Source organism: Pagrus pagrus, assembly GCF_965226575.1.
Source record: "Pagrus pagrus genome assembly, contig: HAP1_SCAFFOLD_31, whole genome shotgun sequence".
Taxonomy (NCBI): domain Eukaryota; kingdom Metazoa; phylum Chordata; class Actinopteri; order Spariformes; family Sparidae; genus Pagrus; species Pagrus pagrus.
The window spans coordinates 352,501-378,773 of NW_028175432.1; the positions used below are offsets into that span (position 1 = coordinate 352,501).

General features: G+C 42.8%; 1 protein-coding gene across 10 annotated transcripts in view; it reads right to left on the reverse strand.

Moving 5' to 3' along the window:
* Positions 1 to 26,273, reverse strand: part of LOC311253674 (uncharacterized protein) — a 48,000-nt gene that overhangs the window by 4,046 nt on the left and 17,681 nt on the right. The window contains exons 4-8 of one of the 10 annotated variants that reach the window (XM_084384175.1): positions 16,311 to 16,429; positions 14,785 to 15,088; positions 14,433 to 14,489; positions 13,788 to 13,916; positions 9,058 to 11,162 (exon numbers count right to left, since the gene is read on the reverse strand). In XM_084384175.1, the coding sequence (XP_084240301.1) occupies positions 14,456 to 14,489; positions 14,785 to 15,088; positions 16,311 to 16,429 (457 nt within the window). In that variant the 3' untranslated portion in view covers positions 9,058 to 11,162; positions 13,788 to 13,916; positions 14,433 to 14,455. Of the gene's footprint in view, positions 1 to 9,057; positions 11,163 to 13,787; positions 15,089 to 16,310; positions 16,430 to 21,685; positions 21,843 to 24,840; positions 24,964 to 26,273 lie in introns of those variants that run through there. The other 9 variants (XR_014621787.1, XR_014621788.1, XM_084384176.1 and 6 more) reach the window with 9 other exon arrangements.

The window sequence follows — 26,273 nt, forward strand, 5'->3', positions numbered from 1 at the left end:
CCACCAACATAACATCCAAAAGAAACACATAGCCTACGTTCCTTTATTTACGGCAATGTGTTAAGTTAGCATTGTCAAAAAAGACTACAACAATGTATACATTTACGGCAGCACTTGTCGTAAAACCAGCCCAGTGGCATTACATTTGCATATCCATCAGGGGACGGTACCCATCCAACAGTCTCTCAGAAGCATAACGCTCTCTAGCGGCACACACCGTCATGTGTCGGCGGAATATCAGCGGCATAACAGCGGCACACCACTCCGAGGAACGGTATAAGAGTCTGGGGATCGGTAAAAGCCGCTGAGCAGCAATCGACATAACTTTGGCCACCTCTCCGAGGAACGGCATAAGGCTAGGCATCGGTATAAGCCGCTGAGCAGCAATCTACATAACTTTGGCCACCTCTCCGAGGAACGGCATAGGACTCTAGGCATCGGTATAAGCCGCTTAGCAGCAATCGACATAAATTTGGCCACCTCTCCGAGGAACGGCATAAAGCTAGGCATAGGTATAAGCCGCTGAGCAGCAATAGACATAACTTTGGCCACCTCTCCGTGGAACGGCATAAGACTCTAGGCATCGGTATAAGCCGCTGAGCGGCAATCAACATACCTTTGGCCACTTTTCGATCTCGGCGTCACTCACATGTGATGTGCAAATTTTGTCAAACACAGCTGTCATTTCATGGCAGCACTACAGCCATGCATGAGCACCTGAAACGTAAGCACCCTGGAGCTGTGGTGGCATGTACGCCAGAAGGGTAAATTCACGAGTTGAACCGATAAAAGTTATTTGTCTTCGTTATCAGTGACTTACAGCCGTAGCCTATCTGTTTTGTAGTGGTTTGTAGCATATCGTCGCTGTCAAGCAGAAGCCTCCTATCTTCAATATATGGTATTAAATTTACGTGTCACTGTACAGTGGGTACTAGTTTCATTTGGAGGATTTCACGCATGAGTCACGGGAGAGTCACACAGATTTTTTTTTTGGAGGAGTAATTGTGTTTTCACCAGAAGCTGCAATGTGCCCAAACAACCGCCAGGTGGCATCTGTGAGCAGCAGGACGCCTCCATAAGACAGCAGCACGGGGCAGTGAGCACAAATGGGGAATGCAATATAATAATAATACAGCATGGGCGAGCGGTCTTAATAAGCTATAAATGCAGTGCATGCCCAAGCCCTTCAATAAAAATAATTGAAAATATTAATCTGGCAGTGTGTTCAATTATACAATACCTTAGTTCTACTGTTTTGGTCTTAAATCCGTGCCTAATCTGTCCCGTTTTGCTTGCGAAAAGCTGGAAAGCTGACAGCTTGTTTCGCGCGTGCGCACTGTGACACAGAGTAGTACAGTTACTGCTAGAGGCTGTGTTTACTGTAGATGAGCATTTTGAATGGCAAAAAAGCTGTCAGTGAAGCAGCTTATCTGCCAACGCGCATGCGCAAAACTGACTTGTTTGAATTGTTCAGCGGGAAACTGTCAGTGGTTCATTTCATCGTGTAGCCCGGTCAAAATGAGTGAAAATATTAATTCTATTCAGTCTTTGCGTTCAGTGCCGTTTTCGCGGAGAACTTTTGAGGAAAAGAAAACTATAATTTCAAGTGGACGGCCTACTCCTGAAGTAAATATCACAAAAACTGGCCGACCCCCCCTCCCGTCAAACGATCCGGTCTGACAGTGACATATTGCCTGTTCATTCATGAAAACCATCTCGAAACACTCTGTCAAACAAGTGTCAGATCTGTCAATCTGCGGCGCTACTAGCCTAGTTCGCTCATTTTAAAAACACACCGGCAGCAGCGCCTACTGATCTGAGACGTGTCACGTGAGTTACTGTAAATGCTGTGTGGAAAACCAGCTGTGGTCTGTGATTGAGGTGCAGAAGGGTGAGTTTGGAGCTGACGAGAGGATCGCGCTGACGACCGTTTCATTACATTTTTCTCATTGAAAAACTACACAACTGGCATTTAGATTATGTTCTGCACAAAAAAATAAGTGCATTAACAATTCGGTTTTAGCAATCAACCGCTTATAGTGATCAAATGTACTCTGGACCAACGTGATCACTATAAGCGGTTTCCACTGTAGTAGTTAAAAACCATATTATATTTTTTATTAATAAATAAATACCCCCCTTACGGGCGCGCATGGTATTGACACTTCAGCATGACCACAGTAAAAGGTCACCGCTCGCCACTGTAATACAGTATAGTTTTTCAATGAGACAAATGTAACGACGGCAGCTACAGTATACGTCTCACTCTCTTTTTTCGGTCCTCAGTCTCGTCAGCTCGAAACACACCCGTCTGTATTTTTAAAATGAGCGAACTACTGTACAGTAGTGCCGCAGATTTCTCATTCCCCACCTTGTTTGATTGAGTGTGTTGCTGGATGATTTCTCATGAAGGAACGGGCAATAGCCTGTGTCACTTTTTTTAATTTCAAGTCAAGCGGGGAGGGGGGGATCCTTGTACCTGGGTTACTGTTACCAAGTATACGGAAATAAAAGTAGCGAAGCTCCGGACAGAGTTGCGGTGATTGTATCCACTTTATGATAGGCTACTGTAGATTATGAAAACACATGAGTCTATCACAACAAGTGATTTTCCAGATCAAATCCGTTGGATTATCCATACGAGAGGTAGACTGCCGGTTCTCACGGCCCGGACTTCTGCCAATAGTTTTTTTTTTTTTTGGAGGGTGTGTGTGTGCCGAGCGGACCCCTTTAGAGAGACACGCGTCTGTATGGGACAGGCTTTTATTTAATTTAGAACAAACCTTATGCTCAGCAAAAATTTCTTAGGTCGCCGGATCTGAAACCGATCGAGTTAGTCTGGGCTTCAATGAAACGCTACATTCGCTGTGAGGCCAAACCCAAAAACAGAGATGAACTGATCTCCGCAATAGAGTCATTTTGGAAATATAGGCTCACCAAAGAGGCCTGCAACAAATACATAGATCACTTGGACAAAGTCATTGAACAGGTCATAGCATTAAAGGGAGGACCGACTGGCATGTGACTGCATGGCAGACGGCGAAAAATGCCCAGGGCCGAAGGATCTCCTGCTGAAAGACTGATGCGCACACTACGCAGATCTGAGGACACACTCTGCTTTAAATTACCTACTGTATATCATACTGCACTGTTCTGTATACCTGTCGATTTTTTAAACAAAAATGTTTTATTTGAAGCACGTAGGCTACCATGTATATATCTTATATTTTTGGGAAGTCTGAATTCCAGTCACTACACATCTTATGAACGTGATGTAAAGTAATAACTTTATTTTTTTATATATATTTTTTTTAAATGCAGCCTCTAAAACTAGAATGAAAAATATTTTCCTATGTTCCATCTTCTCGGCTCTATTGAAAGTAATGAGCTTAATAGACATATTAGCGCCTCCATTTATCTCTGACCAATAGGTGTGCTTGTAATAATTGCTGTGACGACAGCTGGACACAATGTAACACATTAGCATCCTCCATTTATCTCTGAATGTTGGAGCCATTTTGTATATTACACATAAGGTGATAAATAATTTAGATTTGTTGGATTTATTCTGATTTTGTATATTTGAGGTTATAAGAGTGCCTATTAGTTAATAACAACTGCGCTCTTCTTATTGGCTGAGATGTGCGTAACGTGATGCGTGCGTACTTTGGTTCAGTGATGATTATGGAGGCGAGGAGAGCACACTAGTTTTTGACCGTGCTAATGATTATTGCCTGATTTTGGATTGCTAGAGTTTTATTTTTTGTTGTAACTTGAATAAAGGTTTCAATAAACCCACGTGAGAAAGAACTGTGGAGTTTTTGTGGCCTAAGACACGCGTCAACTACATGCTCACGCTCTATAATTTTAGTGTGTGTTTAAAAAGTAAAAAGAGATGGAGTCACACTTACACTGACCAATGGGTGTGTTTGTGGATACTTCACTCAAGTACATTGTCAGACAAAAGTCCTGCCCCCCACAGTACTTCACACAGCTGTTTGCTTTGAACAGAAAAACCGGTTCCTACAGTAGCTCTCCTCACACTTTTCAGTTCATAAGTGAAGAAATTTCGTCGTGTTTCATGTAATAAATTTCACATGTAAGGGGAGCTGAACATACAGCCTCCATTCAGAACTCCAAGACACATGTGCCAGATGCACAGAGGCATGCGTAAAACACAGATTGAGACCACTTCATGATGTTTAGTTATTTTTTTTAGTTCATTTTCGTTTCTTTTGGATTTTTGTGCGTATTACTGAGCTGTTTTGGTCCATGTTTGTAAGCCTTTTTTCCCCTGGATTATATTTTCTAAAGTTGCAACAATATAGTAATATAATATATATTGTTTTCGTTTCATTTCGTTAAGTATAAATCAATCAATCCATTTTCTTTGAAATTATGAGATTGTAGAGCACCTAAAAACCAAAGCACCAGTTCACTGTAGCGATTTTCATACACACACCCAGTCTCGCTTTCAATAAAACACACTCGCATTCTATTACAATGGGTGAAATATATGAAAACACAATTTAAAAAATGACAGTTGTTGCTCTAGTTTTTTGTTTGGGTAAGCTTCATATTTAAAAGCGCAATGTTCAGCTGTCAGAAATTAAAAGCAGCCTCCTCTTGTTATATTTGCAGCAACACTGTTGCTTCAGGCTGTGATCAGCTTTTTTGTATCGCTCATAGCCTACTTTCCATTAAAACAACCTGCTGCTCTTGGCTGAAATCAGCCCGTTGTGGCTCCATTCTACGATTAAAGTAGTATCAACAAAGTCACTGTTAACAAAATTAACATCTAATCTGTCCCTTCAAATTGTGTGTTTGGAGCAGCTGCAGACAGATGTGCATTAATGCTCCGCTCGTGAGTCCAGCTGCATCGGGTCCAGGCTGCTGGCACGACCGAAGCAGCTTAGAGACTGTTTAAACGAGCGATCGTGGGCTATAAGTGGATTGTTACATTCACGAGAACTTGCAGAAAATAGATATGAGACAATTTGCTAAAACTTGGAGCCAGACCCGGCCAGGCTACAGGAGAGATCAAAAATATGGAGGGGGACAGGACCCCCATGAGAACCACTGATCCTGTTGAACGTAACCACTGTGAAACAATAAAAAACAACATTGATCTGATTTACCGGCGTAGCGCTCCCTCTCTCCATTCACTCTCTAGCTCTCTCGACCACAGCTGCAAATTAAGTAGCCTATGGCCTATGAACAGCGCCACTCTCCATTGCAGCTATGTTGTGGTCAAATGTGGAATTATCCCCAAATCTTTTGAGCTGCATTTCAGTATGATGCTTCCACCTAGTGGCTACAATGTGACCTACAATTTCACGCAACGCGTGAATCACGCTTTCCGTGAGGGAAACCTCTATTTGAAACTAGTACCAACTGTAGGTAGTAAGCTACAAACCTACGAGCAAATAGAACGGAAATGGACATATTCATCCAATAGTGTGCAACCAAAAAGTGATTTATTAAAATTCAAAGTTATTAAAAATGCAACAGATCTCGAATGACAACAACAACTGCGGTTGTTGTGAACCCAAGCTCTGCCGTGCATCATAACATGACAAGAGGCCGGCTGGAGATAAGCTCTTTGAATACATTCATTGGTTAATAATGTATACAGACGTGAAGGGTGGCCAGTAAAATCGATTATAAAAAAATAGTCGAAAAAAGTCAAATTTGCAAATAAGAGGTTTTTGTCTGACAGCAACAATATCAGTAATAATTCATGTGTAGGATATTAAATCAGTACAAAACAGTAATAATATAAATTGGATAAGACACTGAATAGTAAACCTCCACTTAATGCAATGATTTATAACAATAATAATTCATTTGTAAGATATGTAATCAATTAAAAACTGTAATAATTACTATCAGGCATGACAACGTGATGATGCATAGATTTCAGCTTCTTAAATGATACACAATTCTGTTTTGTTCTCTCTTTTAGTAGTTCCAGTGCCAAGAAAAGGCGTGTAGATGACTTTGTTGTCAGAAGAGGCACATGAACCCCTCCAATGGCTCAAGTCTTGACAGAAAGCATCGTCAACATGATAGTCAATGACATCAAATCAAATCAAATTTTATTTGTATAGCCCAAATTCACAAATCACAGTTGCCTCAGAGGGCTTTACAATCTGTACAGAGACGACACCCTCTGTCCTTCGACCCTCGATTCGAGTGAGGAAAAACTTGCCCCAAAAAAAAGGCCCTTTTAACAGGGAAAAAAAAAATGCGGAAGAAACCTCAGGGAGAGCCACAGAGGAGGGATCCCTCTCCCAGGACGGACAGACGTGCAATAGATGTCGCATGTACAGAGCAGATCAACGAGATCACAATGTATTCAATTATAAGCGATGGTTGACAGGAGTGAAAGTACATTAAGATGTATTACAGCAATAATAATGAAATGCACATGGAAATGTGATTACTAGTGATAACAGTAGTAGTGATTAATGGTAAGGATGGTATGTAGTAATGCATTACAATAATAGTAGTGGAACGTATGTAACAGAGATGTGACTAATATTAGAGACAGTAGTGGTGGGTGTCAGGCAGGGTCATGGCAGTAGGCGCATCCACGATCAGGCAGGGCCATAGCAGTAGGCGCATCCACGATCAGGCAGGGCCATAGCAGTGGGCGCATCCACGATCCACGACCCGGGCGCGGCCAGGATCCATGGGAGCCTGTAGGACTAGAAAGCACAAGGACTCCGGGGAAGAAGTAAGTCAGTGACATGCAGAGATGGGGCATGTATACAGGCATAATGTATACAGATGGAGAGGAGAGGAGAGGGGAGGAGAGAGAAGCTCAGTGTGTCATTGTCCCCCAGACTAGGCCTATAGCAGCATAACTAAGAGCTGGTCCAAGACAGGCCTGGGCCTGTCCTGGCCCAGCCCTAACTATAAGCTCTTATCGAAGAGGAAGGTCTTAAGTCTATTCTTAAAGGTAGAGAGGGTGTCCGCCTCCCGGACCAAAACAGGAAGATGGTTCCACAGAAGAGGAGCTTGATAACTGAAGGCTCTGGCTCCCATTCTACTTTTGGAGACTTTAAGAACTACAAGTAATCCTGCGTTCTGGGAGCGTAATGCTCTAGTTGGGTGATAGGGTAGTATGAGCTCCTGGAGATATGATGGTGCCTGACCATTAACAGCTTTGTAAGTGAGGAGAAGGATTTTAAACTCTATTCTTGATTTTACAGGGAGCCAGTGCAGAGAGGCCAATACAGGAGTAATATGATCTCTTTTCTTAGTTCCTGTCAGTACACGTGCTGCAGCATTCTGGACCAGCTGGAGACTCTTTAGAGACTTGTTAGGGCAGCCTGATAATAGAGAATTACAATAGTCCAGCCTGGACGTAACAAATGCATGGACTAGCTTTTCTGCGTCTTTTTGAGACAGGATGGGCCTGATTTTTGCAATGTTACATAGATGAAAAAATGCAGACCTTGAAATTTGTTTTATGTGGGAGTTGAAGGACATATCTTGATCAAAGATAACTCCCAGATTCCTGACGGTGGTGCTGGAGGCCAAGTTAATGCCATCCAAACTCGCTATATCATTAGATAATGCATCTCTAAGGTGTTTAGGACCAAGTACTATAACTTCGGTTTTATCTGAGTTTAACAGCAGAAAATTGCAGGTCATCCAGGTCTTAATGTCCTTGAGACATGCATGGAGGTTAGTAAGCTGATTAGTTTCATTTGGCTTTATTGATAGGTATAACTGTGTATCATCTGCATAACAATGAAAGTTTATGGAGTGTTTCCGAATTATATTTCCTAGAGGGAGCGTATATAAGGTGAATAGTATGGGTCCAAGCACGGAGCCTTGAGGAACACCATGACTAACCTTGGTATACAGGGATGACTCATCATTAACATGTACAAACTGAAATCGATCCGATAAATGGGACATAAACCAGTTTAATGCGGGTCCTTTAATGCCAATTAAGTGTTCCAGTCTCTGTAGTAGAATGTGATGATCAATGGTATCAAATGCAGCACTAAGATCTAGTAAGACCAGGACAGAGACAAGTCATTCGTCAGAAGCGATGAGGAGGTCATTTGTAACTTTCACCAGTGCCGTCTCTGTGCTATGATGTGCTCTAAAACCTGACTGAAAATCCTCATATAAACTATTTTTATGAAGAAAGTCACATAGCTGGTTGGCGACCGCTTTCTCAAGGATCTTGGAGAGGAAAGGGAGGTTGGATATAGGTCTATAGTTGGCTAAAGCTTCTGGGTCAAGATTAGGCTTTTTAAGGAGCGGTCTAATTACAGCTAGTTTAAAGGATTGTGGTACGTATCCTGTTAATAGAGACAGGTTGATCATTTCTAGTAGAGATGTGCTAATTAAAGGTAAAGTTTCTTTCAGCAACCTAGTTGGGATGGGGTCTAGGAGACAAGTTGTTGGTCTAGATGAAGAACCATCGAAGTTAGTTGGTGGAGGTCGATGGGAGAGAAGCAGTCTAAATATAAGTCAGAATTTACAACTGTTTCTGAGGTTCCTGTGTTTAAAGATACAATAGTGCCAGTTGAGGGCAAGCGATGATGGATTTTGTCTCTAATAGTTAAAATTTTATCATTAAAGAAGCTCATGAAGTCATTACTACTGAGCGTTGTAGGAATACATGGTTCAGTAGAGCTGTGACTTTCTGTCAGCCTGGCTACAGTGCTGAAAAGAAACCTGGTGTTGTTTTTGTTTTCCTCTATTAATGACGAGTAATAGCTTGCTCTGGCATTGCGGAGGGCCTTCCTATATATTTTAAGGCTATCTTTCCAGGCTAAGCGGGATTCTTCCAAGTTGGTGGAACGCCATTTCCTTTCAAATTTCCGTGATGTTTGCTTCAATTTGCGGGTATCCGAGTTATACCAGGGTGCTAACCTCCTGTGCTTTATAGGTTTCCTTTTCAGGGGGGCAATAGAGTCCAGTGTTGTTCGCAATGAGCCTGCAGTGCTATCAACAAGATGATCGATTTGTGAGGAACTGAGGTTAGCGGAGGAGTCCTCTATTATATTAAGACATGGCATTGAATTTAGTGCCAGCGGTATAATTTCCTTAAATTTAGCTACAGCACTATCAGATAGACATCTAGTGAAGGAGTTTTTGCCTAATGGTGTGTAGTCCAGTAATAGAACTTCAAAAGTTATTAAGTGATGGTCTGATAAAAGAGGATTCTGTGGAGAAACTGTTAGATTTTCAATCTCGATACCATAAGCTAGAACAAGGTCAAGGGTGTGGTCAAAACAGTGAGTTGGTTTATGTACACACTGAGAGAAGCCAATGGAGTCTAATAATGAGATAAATGCAGTACTAAGGCTATCATTAACGGCATCCACATGAATATTAAAATCACCTACAATAATTACTTTATCTGATTTGAGGACTATACTTGATAAAAACTCAGAGAATTCAGATAAAAACTCTGAGTAAGGACCAGGTGCTCGATACACTACAACAAATAGAACTGGCTGTAAAGTTTTCCACGTTGGATGTGAAAGACTCAGAACAAGGCTTTCAAATGAGTTATAATTTAATTTAGGTTTAGGAATGATTGACAGACTTAAGTCATAAATAGCTGCAACACCACCTCCTCGGCCGGAGCCTCGAGGAATGTGAGTATTAATATGACTGGGTGGAGTGGATTCATTCAGGCTGACATATTCTTCAGGATGCAGCCAAGTTTCAGTAAGACAGAATAAATCAATATTACAGTCTGAAATTAAGTCATTTACTAGTACAGCTTTCGATGACAGGGATCTGATATTTAGGAGTCCGCATTTAATTCTCTTGTCTTGTTTTGAGATTGCAGAGTTGCTGTTAATTTTTATTAGATTTTCATGCACAACTCCTCTTCTGTGGACTTCTGATTTGATTAATTTAATTAATTTAGGTGGTCGGGGGGCAGACACAGTCTCAATGGAGCAACTGATCTAATGGAAGCTCAGAGAAGCGTGTAAGACTGCAGCTCTGCCTCCTGGTCTCAACTCTGGGTTGTCAGGCTGGTTGTTGGCTAATGAAATGGGTTAAATTTCTAGAGATGAGAGCCGCTCCGTCCAAAGTGGGATGGATGCCGTCTCTCCTAATGAGACCAGGTTTTCCCCAGAAAGTCCGCCAATTATCAACAAAGCCCACATCGTTTGCTGGACACCACCTTGACAGCCAGCGGTTGAATGATGACATGCGGCTGAACATGTCATCACTGGTTAGGTTTGGCAGGGGCCCGGAGAAAACTACGGAGTCCGACATTGTTTTGGCATAGCTACACACCGACTCAACATTAATCTATCTTATAGACGTCCTTAAATCAACTAAGAGCAAGATTGCCCTGACAGCTGATGCCTGGACCAGTATTGCCACAGAGGCATATTTTGGCATCACTTGTCACTTTAAGTGATGACTGGGAACTCACTAGCTTCTGCCTCACCACCATGCCACTGGAAGAACGACACACTGGAGTTAACATTGCTGCATGGATTGAGTATGCCATGGCAAGGTTTGAGGTCCCTGCTAGCAAGATTGTGGCTGTTGTCCATGACAATGGCTCCAATGTTGACACAGTGCTGGCTGCAAACATTTTGAAAGAAAAGCATGGGTGGAATTCAGTCCGCTGTGCAGGCCACACTTGGCCACAATAGGTGATCGGTCATGCTCTGAAACATCCTCAGATCACTAAAACACTAGGAGCAGCGAGGTGTCTTGTAGAGCACTTCAAAAGAAGTGAACTAGCCTCAAGCAAGCTGAAGACCAAATAGAAACAAATGGGAATCCCAGAGAAGAAATTTATCCAAGATGTCTCTACTAGGTGGAATAGCACCTTTTACATGGTGACTCGTCTGCTAGAACAGAGATGGCCGCTGACTGCAACATTGTCTAACCCAAACAGTAACACAGAAAGGGAAACAGCATCTCGACCTGAAACCAGACCAGTCGGCCTTGCTTGAGGAACTGGCAAAAGCTCTTCAGGCCTTTGAAAGTGCCACTGTCTACCTGAGTGGTGAAACCTATGCTACCGCCTCTGCCCTGCCTCCTCTGGTCAGAGGGCTTCAGAAGTCCACTCAGACCACCTATGATACAGCTTCTGTTTCTGGCATTCCAGGCAGCTGCTTCACAGGAGACAACTGCACGCTGGTCCAGAGAAGTCACTGTCAAAGATGACAACACAAACACACAGATCATTGCAGCTGCACTGGACCCGCGTTTTCAGAAACTGAACACTGAACCTGGTGTCAGAAATTTCAAAGTAAAGTCCAATCTCTTGCCTTACAGTCCATGCAAGAAGAAACTGCAAAGAGGCAGTGTGCCAGTGAGAATGAGGAAGCCATTACATGTGCTAAGAGAACTTCAAATGGGTCTCTTGATTCACTGTTTGGATGTGACTCCTCAACAGATACTGACAGTGAGACTGCTGAACAGGATGCTCACAACCAAGCTATCACCAACGAGGCAAGATTTATGTGTTTAAATAAGAACAGTTCTTATTAATTAACATTTAACATCAACTGTAACATGCCATACTTTTTCACAAGCCTAATTTTCATCTGTTGTCCCATTGCAGGTACTGATGTACTTTAATCCCCTATCTTGGTGGAAGTCAAATGAAGCAAAATATCCAAGTCTTGCATCATTAGCCTGGTCATTCTTGTGCATTCCTGCCACTTCTACTCCTTCTGAGCGACTGTTCTCAGCTGCTGGGAACATAACCTCCAAGAAGAGAGCCAGCCTCACACCTGAGTATGTTGATATGCTCACATTCCTGCATTGCAATTTGAAGAATTTGTGAATTATACAGTCATTTGTACTGGATTTTTTTTAATTTTATTTACATTTACTAGTTTTATTTGAAATTTTGGACTTGGCAGCACTATTTCAAAAAGGTATAGTTATAGTATAGTAAAGTTATTTGTACATTATGTTTTTGTTATCACAACTTGCACTTTAATGTATTATTTTGTCAATTTATGTTTCATTAAAATAACAATTTAAAAATGCAGTTGTTTCAAAATATTATGTTTTCAAATACATGTTTCATGGGTTTTTAATTTGCTCTGAGAATATGAGGTAAAGTCGAAAATAATTGTGACTAATCGAAAAAATTATCGTTAAATTAGTCGACAACCAAAATAATCGTTAGTTGCAGCCCTAGTGTTGGCCTTGTATGGCTATTTCCTGGGTTAAAATCCCAGGTGGCGTTGTTGACGACACACACTACACATACACACGCTCACACAAACACACACTCAGACCCGCTCTCGCCACAGTGGCATTAGCATTAGCATCTAGCTGCTCAGGTGATGGCTGGGGCCTGTCGCAGCCTGTTTTAGAAGCATCATTTCTCCCTCGGCCTGCCATCATAGAGTGTCCGCAAGTAAAAAAATAAGTTTACCTATAGTAAAAGGCTGCAGTATTAAGGCTTAAAGCTGGCAGAAAAAATACAAAAGTGTAATATAAAAGTGTAAAAAAAAAAAATATCATTCCAGCGGAGCCTCTGTGAAACGTGTCTTACATCTTCCTCGTTCCACCAGGGGTCCCCCCCACTGTTGAAATTTAACCGCCGCTGCTAAGGAGAGGAGAGGAGGAGAGGGGAGAGTGCATAGAGGGCTGTGTTTTACCTCAGACATTTATTCTATTAATTATTTTGCATTATGGACGTTTCTGAAGGGGCTATGCCCATAATGAGTCTTAGTGTGATCAGCACTCTACAGAAAATATCAGTTGAACAGGCGGTGCTTCAATCTGGTCCAGGACACATGTGCTTACACAGTGCTAAAAGAATGTGGTCACGTGTGGCCAAGACCACCACTGACTGCGGTCTGAGTCATAAAATCCTAAGGCATTCACACCTGTACTTGGAGCTGTCCACTTATGAACAGGCGCTCACAACAAATAATACCAGGCCTGACCAGCTTGTTTGTTTTAGTGCTGCATCACTAGACTAACAAGAAGCTTCTTTCCACAGGCTGTGAGACTCGATTTATCCTCAGCACTCCACCATGAAAAATAGTTTCCATTTTATGACTAATCTAACCAGATAACAGAAATTCTGACCCGATGACCGGCATTAAGAATGATTACAATAACGTAAAGGTAGGATTTTGTAATATTTTGTTTAGGACAGCAACCGATGGTTATTTTCATGCTGGTTGTTTTCTCCATTAATCCTTTGATCGGTAAAAATATTGAGAACTGTGGTCACAGTAAGCCAGAGGCCCAAGTGACACCTTCACAATGTCCAGTCCAAACCTGAACATTATAAATACAATGAAATGATTTAAAGGAAACGCAGCAAATGTCATACCAGCTGTAAAGCGGCAACCACATGATTTTACTGGAAAAATAACTGAAACCACTATCAAAATTGTTATCAATTAATTTTCTGTCAATCAACTGATTAATCAAATATAAGCAATATATGTAAAAACTGATGAATACTTGAATTTATAACAAACCATATTGTATAAGCCCTTCATTTTTGTGCAAAAAAATAATAATTTCCAGTGTAACTGGTAATAACTATAGCTGTCAGATAAATGTAGTGGAGTAAAAAGTGCAATATTTGCTTCTAAGATGTAGTAAAGTGGAACTTTAAAAGTAATATGAAAAGAAAAGGCTAAATTTAAGTACAAGTATCTCAAATTTGTAATTAAATACATTACTTGACTAAATGTACTAGGGTGCCACCAGACTGAGGCGTGCGTTTTTTAAATTTATTTTACACACCCAGATCTACTTATGTTACTCCAAATAAATGAAAATGTTTCAAAATTCACTTTTGGAAGAAGGTTTCCTGGCACCGACTCCAGATGCTCCATCCTCTGCTGATGGTTGTTTGCGTCTCTTGTGTGTTGGTGGGATGTTATCCCCCTCATCAGCTGCAATAGTTTACTCTGCTGATGGTTCTATGAAATACAAAATATTCAGTCAGACATGTGAGAATGACCACAATTACGGCTGGATGGTACAGCAAAAAATTATCCACAGGCAGGTTTAAGGTGGGTCACAGAGGTGGTTCTTTATTCCTCCACCTCAGCAAACAGCATAACACATCAGTACCACCTCCCCCAGGTTGTTAAAATGGCCCCCATTTATAGGGTGTCACAGCTAATGACCCTGGAAGATTCCATCCACAGGGATCCACTGCCTATCAACATGTTTAACCCACCATTTTTATTCCTATATTTACACCACCTTATCAGTAACAAATACACACCCTCATTTGCCTCCCCTAACAACAAAAATACACATCCCACTTTGTCTTTTTTCCTGGGGGAAGCCTTTTGCCTGCACACCCTGAAGACAAACACTGGTGAGTAAACAATACACTTGACTTCTTCACTGCATGCACTTATTGAGCAACACAATACACATTCTTAGCTTAGCTCCTTGTTGAAGGAATTAACACATTTAATATGCACCTTTAACCCTCTGTCCCGCTGCTCTAGGTGGAGCTGCGTGGCCCACACATCACCCACCTGTAAAACCAAGACCCGACCAAGGACAATAAACGTTCAATAAATACGATAAACATATCCATACAAATGTGCAAAAAACAGTGTTAAAATGTATTGTGCAAATCTCCAATAAAGTGCTGTTGCTCCTCTGCATATGTAGTCACACTCAGTCCATAGTGCGTGGTGCCATGTGTGCAAAGCCTGGTGACGATGTGCTCTTCGTCAGATTTCCTCCTCCCTCTCCCCAAAGAGAACAGTACCTCATTCCTCTGACATTCTGGACAGACAGTCCGCCACCACATTTGACTTCCCTGACCTGTAGTGCACCGTGAAGTCATAGGGCTGCAGGGCCAGGTACCACCTAGCGATGTGCATGTTGGCATCCCTCATGCGATAAAGCCACTGCAAAGACCGATGATCAGTTTCCAGGAAGAAGTGCCGCCCCAGCAGATAATATCTGAGGGTGTCGATGGCCCACTTCATCGCCAAGCACTCCTTTTCCACTGTAGAGTACCTTTGTCTCTCTGTCCAGCAGCTTCCGACTCTCCTTCCACCACCACCTCCTCTCCTTCCACCTCCTGCAGAAACACTGCTCCCAGGCCCACTCCAAAAGTGTCCGTCTGAATGAATGAATGAATGAATGAATGAATGAATGAATCTTTTATTGTCATTATACTGGGTGTACAATGAAACTTTGTTAGACTATTCTCGGTAAAAGACAATTAGTTAGACAATATAAAACATATATTAAAAAAAATTAAAAAACATAAAAGGCACACATGGAGATCAACAGAACAAGACAAGAGCAGCAGTATATATAAAATACAATGTCTGTGCAGCAGAAAGGTATCAGTGCAGCTTCAAATAATGATAATAATAATAATAATAATAATAATAAGTGATAGCAGCAGCATGTATAACATGCGTGTGTATAACAGTGACTGTTATGATAGAAGTGGGATGATGTAGGCAATAGCTCTGGGGTAGAAGCTGTTTCTTAGTCTGTTTGTTTTGGTTCTGATTGTCCTGAACCTTCTGCCAGATGGTAACAGCTCAAACATGGAGTGACCGGGTGTGGGGTGTCTCTAAGGATGCTGAGGGCTTTCTTGTTGAGCCTTTTTGTGTAAATGGTGTCCAGTTCGGGGAGCTTCAACCTGATGACGCGCTGAGCCACCTTCACCACACGATAGAGACTGTAGCGTTCCGCGGCTGTACAGCTGGCGTACCACACTGTGGCGCTGGTGGTCAGGATGGACTCGATGGTGCTTCTGTAGAAGTTGAGGAGTAGTTTGGCCCGCTTCAGTTTCCTCAGGAAAAAGTCTCTGTTGAGCTTTATTGACCAGCTGCATGGTGTTGTTCGTCCATGCCAGCTGGTTCGACGGTGTGACTCCCAGAAACTTCAGCTTTTCTACATCCTTCACCGTCTCCCCATTTATGTGGAGGGGTGCGTACGGTTCCACCTTAGTCCTACAGAAGTCAGCGATCATCTCCTTGGTTTTAGAGGTGTTGAGGATGAGGTCGTTTGCTCCGCACCACTGTATGAGATGATCCACCTCATGCCTGTAAGCTGTCTCATCCTCCTCTGAGATCAAGCCAACTACAGTCGTGTCATCGGCAAACTTAATGACAGTGTCTGAGGGGTAGATGGGGGTGCCTCTATTTTCTGCAGCACCTGTTGCAGGTGCACCATATGCTCCTCCCATGATTGGCTGAAAATAACTACATCATCCAAATATGCAGCCACACAGTCAGATAAATCCCTCAAAACATGGTCCATTAGTCTTTAAAACGTGGCTGGCGCCCCCTGGAGACCAAATGGCATGACCTTAAACAGATACATACCAAATGGTGTTCTGAAAGCTGTCATCTCCTTGGCATCTGGTGCTAAGGCAACCTGCCAGTAGCCCTTGCTGAGGTCCAGTGTGGTGATGTACCGAAAGCTGCACACTGTATTCAGGTATCTGAAATCAATACAAAATCTGAGAGTACCATCTTTCTTTGGGACCAATACAATGGGCCTGCCACTCACTGTTATTCCCAGCTCCAACATCAGCCTAATTTCCTTTTGCAGCAGAGGAATCAACCGCTCAGGAATCCTGTAGCTTTTCTACTGCACTGGGGCATCTCCCTTCAGCCGAATCCTGTGCTGCACCAGTCAGGTGAAAGCTGGTGTCTCCCTGAAGAGTTCTGGGTCAAGCAGGGGCTTCGCCTCTGCCTGCTGGGTGAGAGACAGATGTGACAGGTCCACTTCTGGGCCCTCTGCTGTTGTGGTGGTAGCTGGGAAGAACTTGTCAACAGTATCCTCCTCCTGCACCTCACGGACCAAAAGCTGCTGGTGCACAGGCTCTGAACGCACCTGGACCTCCTCAAGCAGGTTAACATGAAAAGTCTGGTATCTTTTAAACCTGTCCGGCATAAAAAGTTCATGTGTGACCTTACCCGCACGTTTGCTGATTTCATATGGTCCATGCCACTTAGTCAGCAACTTGCTTTCACTGGTTGGCAACAACAACAACAGTACTTTTTGGCCTGGATGAAAGACCCGCTCTCTGGCCTTTTGATCATACCACACCTTCTGGTTTTGTTGAGCCGACTCCATGTGTTCATGTACAAGCGCCATCATCTTCTCCAGTCTCTCCCTCATTTTTACCACATATGCTACCACATTTTCTCCTTCTGGCTTCGAACTCTCCCAGTAATCTTTCAGCAGGTCCAGCGGTCCTCTCACCTGGTGCCCATACAACAGTTCAAACGGAGAGAAGCCCGTAGATGCTTATGGGACCTCTCTGTACGCAAACAGCAGGTATGGCAGCCAGCAGTCCCAATCCGAACCTGTGTGAGACACAAACTTGCGCAGCATGTTTTTCAGTGTCTGGTTATAGCGCTCCATCAGCCCATCCGTCCCACAGTCTGTTAAAATCTCCTTGGGTATGCCTACTCTAGAAAAAAGTTGTAAAAGGCAATCTGCTACTTGTCTAGCTTTGAAAGACCTGAGAGGGAAGGCTTCAGGGTGCCGTGTGGCATAGTCGCACATGACCAAAATGTAAAGGTGGCCTGAGGAACTTTTCTCAAATGGGCCTACAATGTCCATGCCTATCCTCTCAAAAGGTGTATCAATGATGGGCAAAGACTGTAATTGGGTACGTGTAACTCCTCTAGCAGAGGTTAGTTGGCAGGTTTCACAGGAAGCACAGCACTGAGAGACTTGAGTGTACATCCCTGGCCAAACAAAGCAGCTTCCAATCCTGTTCAGAGTTTTCTGGAAAGCCAGGTGACCTGCCCATAGAATTGAATGCCCCATCTCCATAACTCTCTGTCTGAACTGTTGTGGCAGTGCTAAAGTCTCATTTTTTTCCCCTTTTCTGATAGAGAAGACCCTCCTTCACCATGTAGGTGTCATCATCTAAACAGCTTGGGTTATTTTGTTGAACACCCTCCACATCTGTCACCTTTTCAAACTACTGCTTCAGTGTCACATCTTGTTTTTGCAGTGAGCTCAAATCTGGGGGAAACTCAAAATCAAGCAGTTCTGGTGGTTAAGGAGAGCTTTGTGCTCCTTGTCTAAGTGAACCCTTTAGCTTCTCCCGTCTTCACTGTGCTTGTGACTTGTGAGGTTTAACTGGCCCTGCTTCCCAGTCTACCTCAAAGAAAGGCAGCTCTCTGAGGACTCCCTCTGCACTCTGGTGGTGACACAGGCAATGTGACTGAATCACTCAATGGCTCACTGAAATCGGCTACTGAACTCTGATCCTCCTCACTGCTCCCGTCAGGTTTGCATATTGGCGGGGTCATAAGGTCATAGAGTGTGGGTACATCATCGCCTAGAGCAGCCATTCCTGACCCCAATTGGGGTCGCGAGATGATTTCTGGGGGTCGCCAAATCATTTTGGAAAAATATAAATGCGCAAAATAATGAGCGTCCAACCGGATGTTACAAGGATGACGAGCGGTTGGTCTCAAACAGGCATTTTATTACTCAAAACCAGTTGCATGTCTGCCCTTCTCATTCACACATACAGACACGGCTCTCTCTCTACCCCGCCTCTCACCGTGGGGGGAAATAAAAAAAGAAAAAGAGAGAGAAAAAAGGCGCGTTGTTGTTTTAGCCACAGCTGCAGCAAGTTTGCTAGCTGGAAAAATGGAGCGATGGCTTAAAAGAAAAAGTGTTCCAGCACAAGACAGTCAGCAGCAGCAGCAGGGGTCCCAAGATCAGCCACCAGAACCACCACCTGAGAAACATATGGCACTGAGAGCTTGAAGCCAGCAAAACTAAAAAGACATTTAGAGACAAAACACAGCAGCTTAACTTATAAGCCAATTGATTTTTTTCAGCGCAGGGAGCAAGAACTAAAAAGGCAAAAAACAGTGGTGAGTGAATATTCTACAGTCCCTGCTAAGGCCCTGGCAGCTTCATATGAGGTCGCATATCTGGTGGCTCAATCGAAAAAGGCTCACACGATTGCGGAGAGTCTCATCCGTCCCGCAGCTGTAGCAATCACAAGAGCAATGCATGGGGAGAAAATATCTAACACTCTTTAACCATTCCCCTGTCAAATGACACCGTGGGGCGCCGCATTCAGGACATAGCAAATGACATTAAAGAGCAACTCATTGACAGAGTGAGGAAGAGCAAATTGATGAATGCACAGATGTGTCAGGAGATGCGCAGCTGCTGGCCTTTGTGAGGTACAGCTACGAGGACATGTTGTTTTGCTCATCAATGGAGGGAACATGCACTGGACGGGACATTTTCAACAAGCTCAACAGTAACATACAAAAAGAGAGACTGAGATGGGAGAGCTGTGTCTCTGTGTGCACAGATGGAGCTGGAGCTATGCAGGGGGCAAGAAAAGGTTTGAGGGCCTGCGTGTTAGAGGTAGCCCCCATGTGAAATTTCTGCACTGTATGATCCACAGGGAAGCACTTGCTGGCAGGTGTCCTCCAAACATCAGTTAAGATTGTCAATTTCATTAAATCACGGCCACTGCAAAGCAGACTCTTTGCCACACTCTGTCATGAAATGGGATCAGACCACGAAGGACTTCTCTTTCACACAGAGGTCAGGTGGCTTTCTCACAGCAAAGTTTTAACGAGGCTCTTTGAACTGCGTGAGGAGGTCCGCATATTTTTATCAGACTGTAGTTCTCCCCTTGCTGACTATCTGACTGACCCAAAGTGGGTCACGAGCCTCGCATATTTAGCCAGCATTTTTGACAAACTAAACAGCTTAAACTTGTCCCTACAAGGCCCAAACACAAATGTCCTTATTCTCTCTGATAAGGTCATGGCATTTAAGAGAAAGCTGAAGTGGTGGGCTGTGCGAGTGCAAGGGGGAAGTGTTGAAATGTTCCCTGAGCTTGATGACTTTATGGAGAGTTACGACATAACCATTCAAACTATGAAAGGAATTATTGCCTCTCACCTCAGAAGCCTGCTTGAAAGTTTCAATAAGTACTTCCCAAATGATGACACGCCGGAAAAGTACGACTGGATACGCCAGCCTTTCACCACCTCCACCGCACATCACCTGCCATCAGAGCTGCAGGACGCCCTGCTAGATCTCTCCTCTGACCGCACGTTACAGACTGCTATCTCGGCATGCGCACTGGAAGAGTCCTGGTTGTCAGTAGCAACAAAGTACGCAGCACTGTCAAAAGCTGCAACCGATGTACTATTTCCATTTGCATCCACATATCTGTGTGAAAAGACCTTTTCTGCACTGACAACAAAATACAGATGAATGACAACAAAATACAGATGAATACTGAAAAACAAATACAGATCACGACTCCTCAGAGTTGAGAGTGATCTTCGCGTGGCCGTGTCTAACATAAAGCCAAGAATGCAGCTGCTCTGTTCAAACAAGAGGCAAACAAAAGGCCCAGCCATCACATTACATAGTGGTTGCAGCTATTTGGCTTTGTGAAGAAAAAAAAAAGAAGACAACGTTTATAGAGTTAGGAGTTTGTTTTAACAAAACTTGTTAAGTTGTTGTTATGACACAATGTTATGACGTTCTTTTTCATGTTTAAGCTCTCAGCAACATAGATGTTTAAAATGAAACATGGGCAGTTTTTCTCCCCAGTGTGTTTTGTTAAGGCTTCCTAATTAGCATGTGCTGGTTATCATTTTATTTCATTAAAAAGAAAAAAAGTTTGCGTTAATTGTTTACATTTTAACCGGCTCAACTACCAGCAATATGATGGGATGTAGCGACCATCGTCGGTCTGTAACTCACGTGAAAAGTCAGACTCTTGTTTGAAAATATTCAAAAGTGTTTCAAAATAAAATGATAAAGAAACTAATAGCTGAAGTGTGATCATAAGTGCTTGTCTGATTTGTAAATTCGACGTAGCCTACGGTGTATTGATTGTGTGTGGGTGGGGTGGGGGGGGGGTCAAATCAATTCAAATTTTATTTGTATAGCCCAAATTCACAAATCACAGTTTGCCTCAGAGGGCTTTACAATCTGTACAGAGACGACACCCTCTGTCCTTCGACCCTCGATTCGAGTGGGGAAAAACTTGCCCCCAAAAAAAGGCCCTTTTAACAGGGAAAAAAAAATGCGGAAGAAACCTCAGGGAGAGCCACAGAGGAGGGATCCCTCTCCCAGGACGGACAGACGTGCAATAGATGTCGCATGTACAGAGCAGATCAACGAGATCACAATGTATTCAACTGCGGACAGCAGTGCATATTGAATTGGGGGTCGCGACTTAAAAAGGTTGAGAACCACTGGCCTGGAGTGTATGGCAATGTTGGAGCTAATGCCACAGGCAACATTAAAGTCTGCCCCCCCCACAGTCAGATAAACTTCAGCTGTAGGATAAACATGCTCATCTCCATGAATACAGCTTATCCGTGATCTGTCTTTACTCCATTTATCTCTGGGGACCAAACCGGACAAAACTACAGTCTGAAAACCTGCAGAGTCAAGTAATGCTATTTCACGCTTTCAATTGATCAGAACTGGGGCTGCATGGCCTGCGTCCCTCACTGTACCCACTGTAGCTGGCCTTGGAGCAGAATAAAGGAAAGATGGTTTAGTGTGGCTCAAAGCTGGGCAAAATGGTTTTCTATGCCCTAAACCATTACAGTGGTAACACCTGACATCGACTTTTAGCATAGCTTGTGGCCTGGGGAGTAAACTGCCCATCACTTGAAAACCATCTACCTCGTGACTTGACCAAGCCCCTGTTTACCCCCAGAGGACTTACTTGAATGGACCTGGTGGTTCTCCCAGCCAAAGGTGGCAGCTCAGCTTCCTTTTCTGGCTGATGTGACGATGCCGGCCAGGCGTGCAGCTTCCTCTGCTGTCTTGGGGTCATGCTCTCTGATCCAGATCTCCAGCTCTGCATGGACCATCCTCAGGAACTGTTCAAGAATAATAGTGTCAACTAGTTCTTTAACTGTTGATTTCTCTGGCTTAACCCATTTGCAAAAAAGGTCTTTTAGATGCACATACAGCTCTCTTGGAGTTTCACCAGGCTCAAACTTGAGGGACCGGAATCTTCTGCAGTAAGTATCAGGTGTAATTTAATATTTTGCCAGAATTGCTGCTTTAACTTTGAATAGAATAGAATAGTCTTTATTGTCATTGTCGAGGCAATGACATTTTGTTGGAGTAGCCTTCCAGCTGCCTTGTACATATAAATAAATATAAAAATATAAAGAAAACAATCAACAATATAACAATAATTAAAATGTGTGCAAAGAAGTCCAAGCCTTAAAGGGACCAGTAGTGCAATGTGTGTGTGTAAGTGTGTGTTGATGGGGGGGGGTTTCAGTGTGGGAGGGGGGTGGAGTTCAGTAGTGTAACAGCTCTGTGGTAAAGGCGTTTTTTAGTCTTGTTGTGGGGGCGCTCAGTGTTCTGTAGCGCCTTCCTGAGGGCAGCGGGGCAAAGAAGCAGTGACCAGGGTGTGTGCTGTCTCTGGTAATTCTCTTAGCCTTCCGGATGCAGCGGGTCTGGAAGATGTCCTCTTGTCTGGGGAGCTTTTTCATATCTTTCAGATTCTTTCATGTCCATCAGAACACAAGCACTGCGGGCTTTGCCGGTGAGCAGAGGGACCAGACGCACAGCCCATCCATCTTTAGGCCAGTGACAAACCTGGGCCATTCTCTCAAATGTTGTTAAGAAATGCTCAATGTCATCATCTGGACATAATGGCAGTAGCTTGAGTTCCCTCTGTCTGACAACCCAACTTGCCTGGCTCATCATTTCATCTGGGTCATCAAAATCACCATAATTTTCATCATTTATTTGTGGGCGCTGACTCTCATCCATAGTGTCCGGCTCTGTTCTTTGTTCTTCTCTCCTCATGTTAACTTGTTGCTGCATTTGGGAGACTTGATACTGCATGCGTCTCCATCGCTGTTCTTGAAGTGAGGACTCTTTCTCTCTTTGCTGGTCTCTCTCCGTTTGTGCTCGCATGAGTGATTTCACCATACCTGCTAATTCATCCAGCTTGTCTTCTGTTTTAGCATCCGTCATGGTGTCTGGAGCACCTGCTCCGCAGGGCCCCTCATCTGGTTCTTCTTGGACATTTTTCTTCCCCTGCCTTGGCATCCTTTGCTGTAACGTGGGCCCCAGCTTCTGACACCACTTGTGAGAATGACCACAATTACGGCTGGATGGTGCAGCAAAAAATGATCCACAGGCAGGTTTAAGGTGGGTCACAGAGGTGGTTCTTTATTCCTCCATCTCAGCAAACAGCATAAACACATCAGTACGACAGCTGGTGTCACAGCTAATGACCCTGGAAGATTCCATCCACAGGGATCCACTGCCTATCAACATGTTTAATCCACCATTTTTATTCCTATATTTACACTACCTAATCAGTAACCTATATACACACCCTCATTTGCCTCCCCTAACAAAAAAAATACACATCCCACTTCATATTACATTTACTAAAATACAATACACACATCCACCACCCCCACACCAATTTACACTTGGTTACCCTTTTACTGGGGGAAGCCTTTTGACTGCACACCCTGAAGACAAGACTGGTGAGTACACAACACACTTGACTTCTTCACTGCATGCACTTATTGAGCAACACAATACAAATTCTTAGCTTAGCTCCTTGTTGAAGCAATTAACAATTATTATGCACTGTTAACCCTCTGTCCCTCTGCTCTAGGTGGAGCTGCGTGGCACACACAGCACCCACCTGCAATACCAAGACCCGACCAAGGACAATAAACGTTCAATAAATACGATAAACATATCCATACAAATGTGCAAAAAATAGTGTTAAAATGTATTGTGCAAATCTCCAATAAAGTGCTGGTGCTCCTCTTAAAGTGTCTGTGCAATTATTAAACTGTAGTCACACTCAGTCCAAAGTGCGTGGTGCCATGTGTGCAAAGCAAGGTGACGATGTCCTCTTCGTCACAAGACAATACTTCAATTGTGCTGTAACAATGCGGACCATAAAAAAAAAAATTGTGTCAAAACATTTCAGTGCTATGAAAGATTCAAGTTTTAAAATTCTGTATTTGCATTCATCATTTGCAAATGCATTTGAATGTTGTAGAACTGATTTACAATCAACTTCTTCACTGTCACTGAATTACATCCAGTATTTACCTGAAAAAAGGCTCAATTAACCAATCTTTTAAACACTGTTTAATCTATTGAAGCTCACAGGGACTCAAGCTCTTATTTAGTCTGACGTGTTAATGTTGCTTACAAAAGGCATGTACATGTACATGCTGCACTGACTTTGGTTTATTACCGCAATACATCAATTTCGCCACCATATCAGACTGGGCAAGACTGGCCTGTAAATGTATATAAGTAAAGCTTACAGAGCTTTTTATGATTAAAAAGCACTATAACATTTGAATTTCTCAACTAATTTCAATGAGCCATTTTTATATTCAATGGTTTATTACTATTTTTTTACTACTCTCAAAACCAGTTGAGAAATTACAATGCTATAGCACTTTTCACCCAGAAAAACCACAGTTCCCTTGTTTATTTGTATTTTTTTCCCTTGTTTATTTGTATTCGTGCCAATGCAGTGTCTATATTTCTATATTTTTGGTTGAAGTGGTGGGCGTAGTATTCTGATCTTTTACTTTACCTATACTTAAAGTAAAATAAATAATATCACACTTACAAGGAAATATCTTTCACTGCAAATGTTACTGAAGAATTTAAGCAGAATTGGGATAATGTAATTCAAATATTTTCAGTAAAAGTAATGGTTGCAGTAAACTATACCAGGTTGTGACTGTTTTATTCTACCTGATCAGCAACAATGCCTCTGCACCCCCAAACTCAGGGTTGAAAAGATGGAAGGAATCTTTTGTTTATTTTCAAACGCTTTTCATCTACTGATCTTGTGTAAAAATTCACCTTTGCAAGAAGGTCTTACAGCACCATCTCCAGAATATGCGCCATCCTCTGCTGATGGTTGTTTGCGTCTCTTGCGTGTTAGTGGGATGTTATCCCCCTCATTACCTGCAACATTATTTTCTGCTGAAATACATAATTTAGTCAGATATGTTCTTCAGTTGTGCTGTAACAATGCTGACCATAAAGTGTCAAAACACTTCAGTGCCATAAAAGATTAAAGTTTTAAAATTCTATATTTGTGTTAATTTGCAAATGTATTTGAACGTTGTGAGGAAATGTACCATAAAAGACGTCATCTTGAATATGAGACAAAAATAAATGGTACAACAACCTACTTAAAAACTAAATAAAAAATACCATCAATAGAAGGTGAATGGTTTCCTTCCTCTCTGCACCCATCTTTATCAACACTACCCAGAACTTTGTCTGCAGGAGACATACCAAGCTTATAAATCTGGTCAAACAAAAAGAATGGTAGACAAAGGAGAATGGAAATCAAACATACTATTTGGATCAATTGTGATTTCATTCAAATTCTTGTCATGGAACTCGACCAATCTTTCCTGCTCAAGTGCCATAAAAACTTTGCTGATCTTCGCGAGTTGCAGCGTCTTCTCAGCGAGTCGATAGAACTCACGATGTAGTCTGATGTCGTGGAAAGTTGGCCAGTTGGTCCATCTCCGTGTCTGTCTTGTTCAGGACTGTTGAAAGGGTCGCAGAATGCTTTCACAGTTTGGTTGATGTCAATGCCTTGGGACACTTTGCACCACACGCATTTGCAAAGCCACGAATGCAGTCTGAACCATGGAAGTGTGACATAGCTGCAGGTCTCGCAAACATGTAACAATTGTCTTTAAGAACCCCTCAAGCCTCTCAAGGATGTCTAATGCACAGAGCATTTTTTAAGTCAGAAGAATTGGAACTGGTCTGCCTCGCTTTCCTCTGATGATAATCGTTGAGAAATGTCTGAGCTGGAAAAAAGCTCTGCAGACAGTGCCCAGTTCAAATCCTCATGGGGCTCAGATGTGTCCCTTGACAAAAATGCATCCTTCCCTGCATCTGTTGAATAGCAGGGTTTGTTTTAAACAGACCTTTGCCAGATCTATCCAGGCCTTTGTAGAAGGACGTTCGGACAGCGCACCACTGCATTCACCTTGGAAGTCATTTAGAAACCGGTGCGTTTTTTGAATTTCTTCAGTAAAGGGAATTACAGTTGGTGCATTCCACTTGGCTTCAACAATGTTCCTCAGTGCTGTTGCAGAAACCATTGCATTCCACTTTTCACTGTGCACTTGCTGGAATTCTGTGGCATGCATCACAAGTTCCTGATCATTGGTTATTAGCGCCTGAGCTTTGATGAGCTTACTGACTTTTACCAGAGAGTTTCCAAGTTTAGTTGCAAGTAACGGAATGGCAAAAGTGTTTGTGCTGCT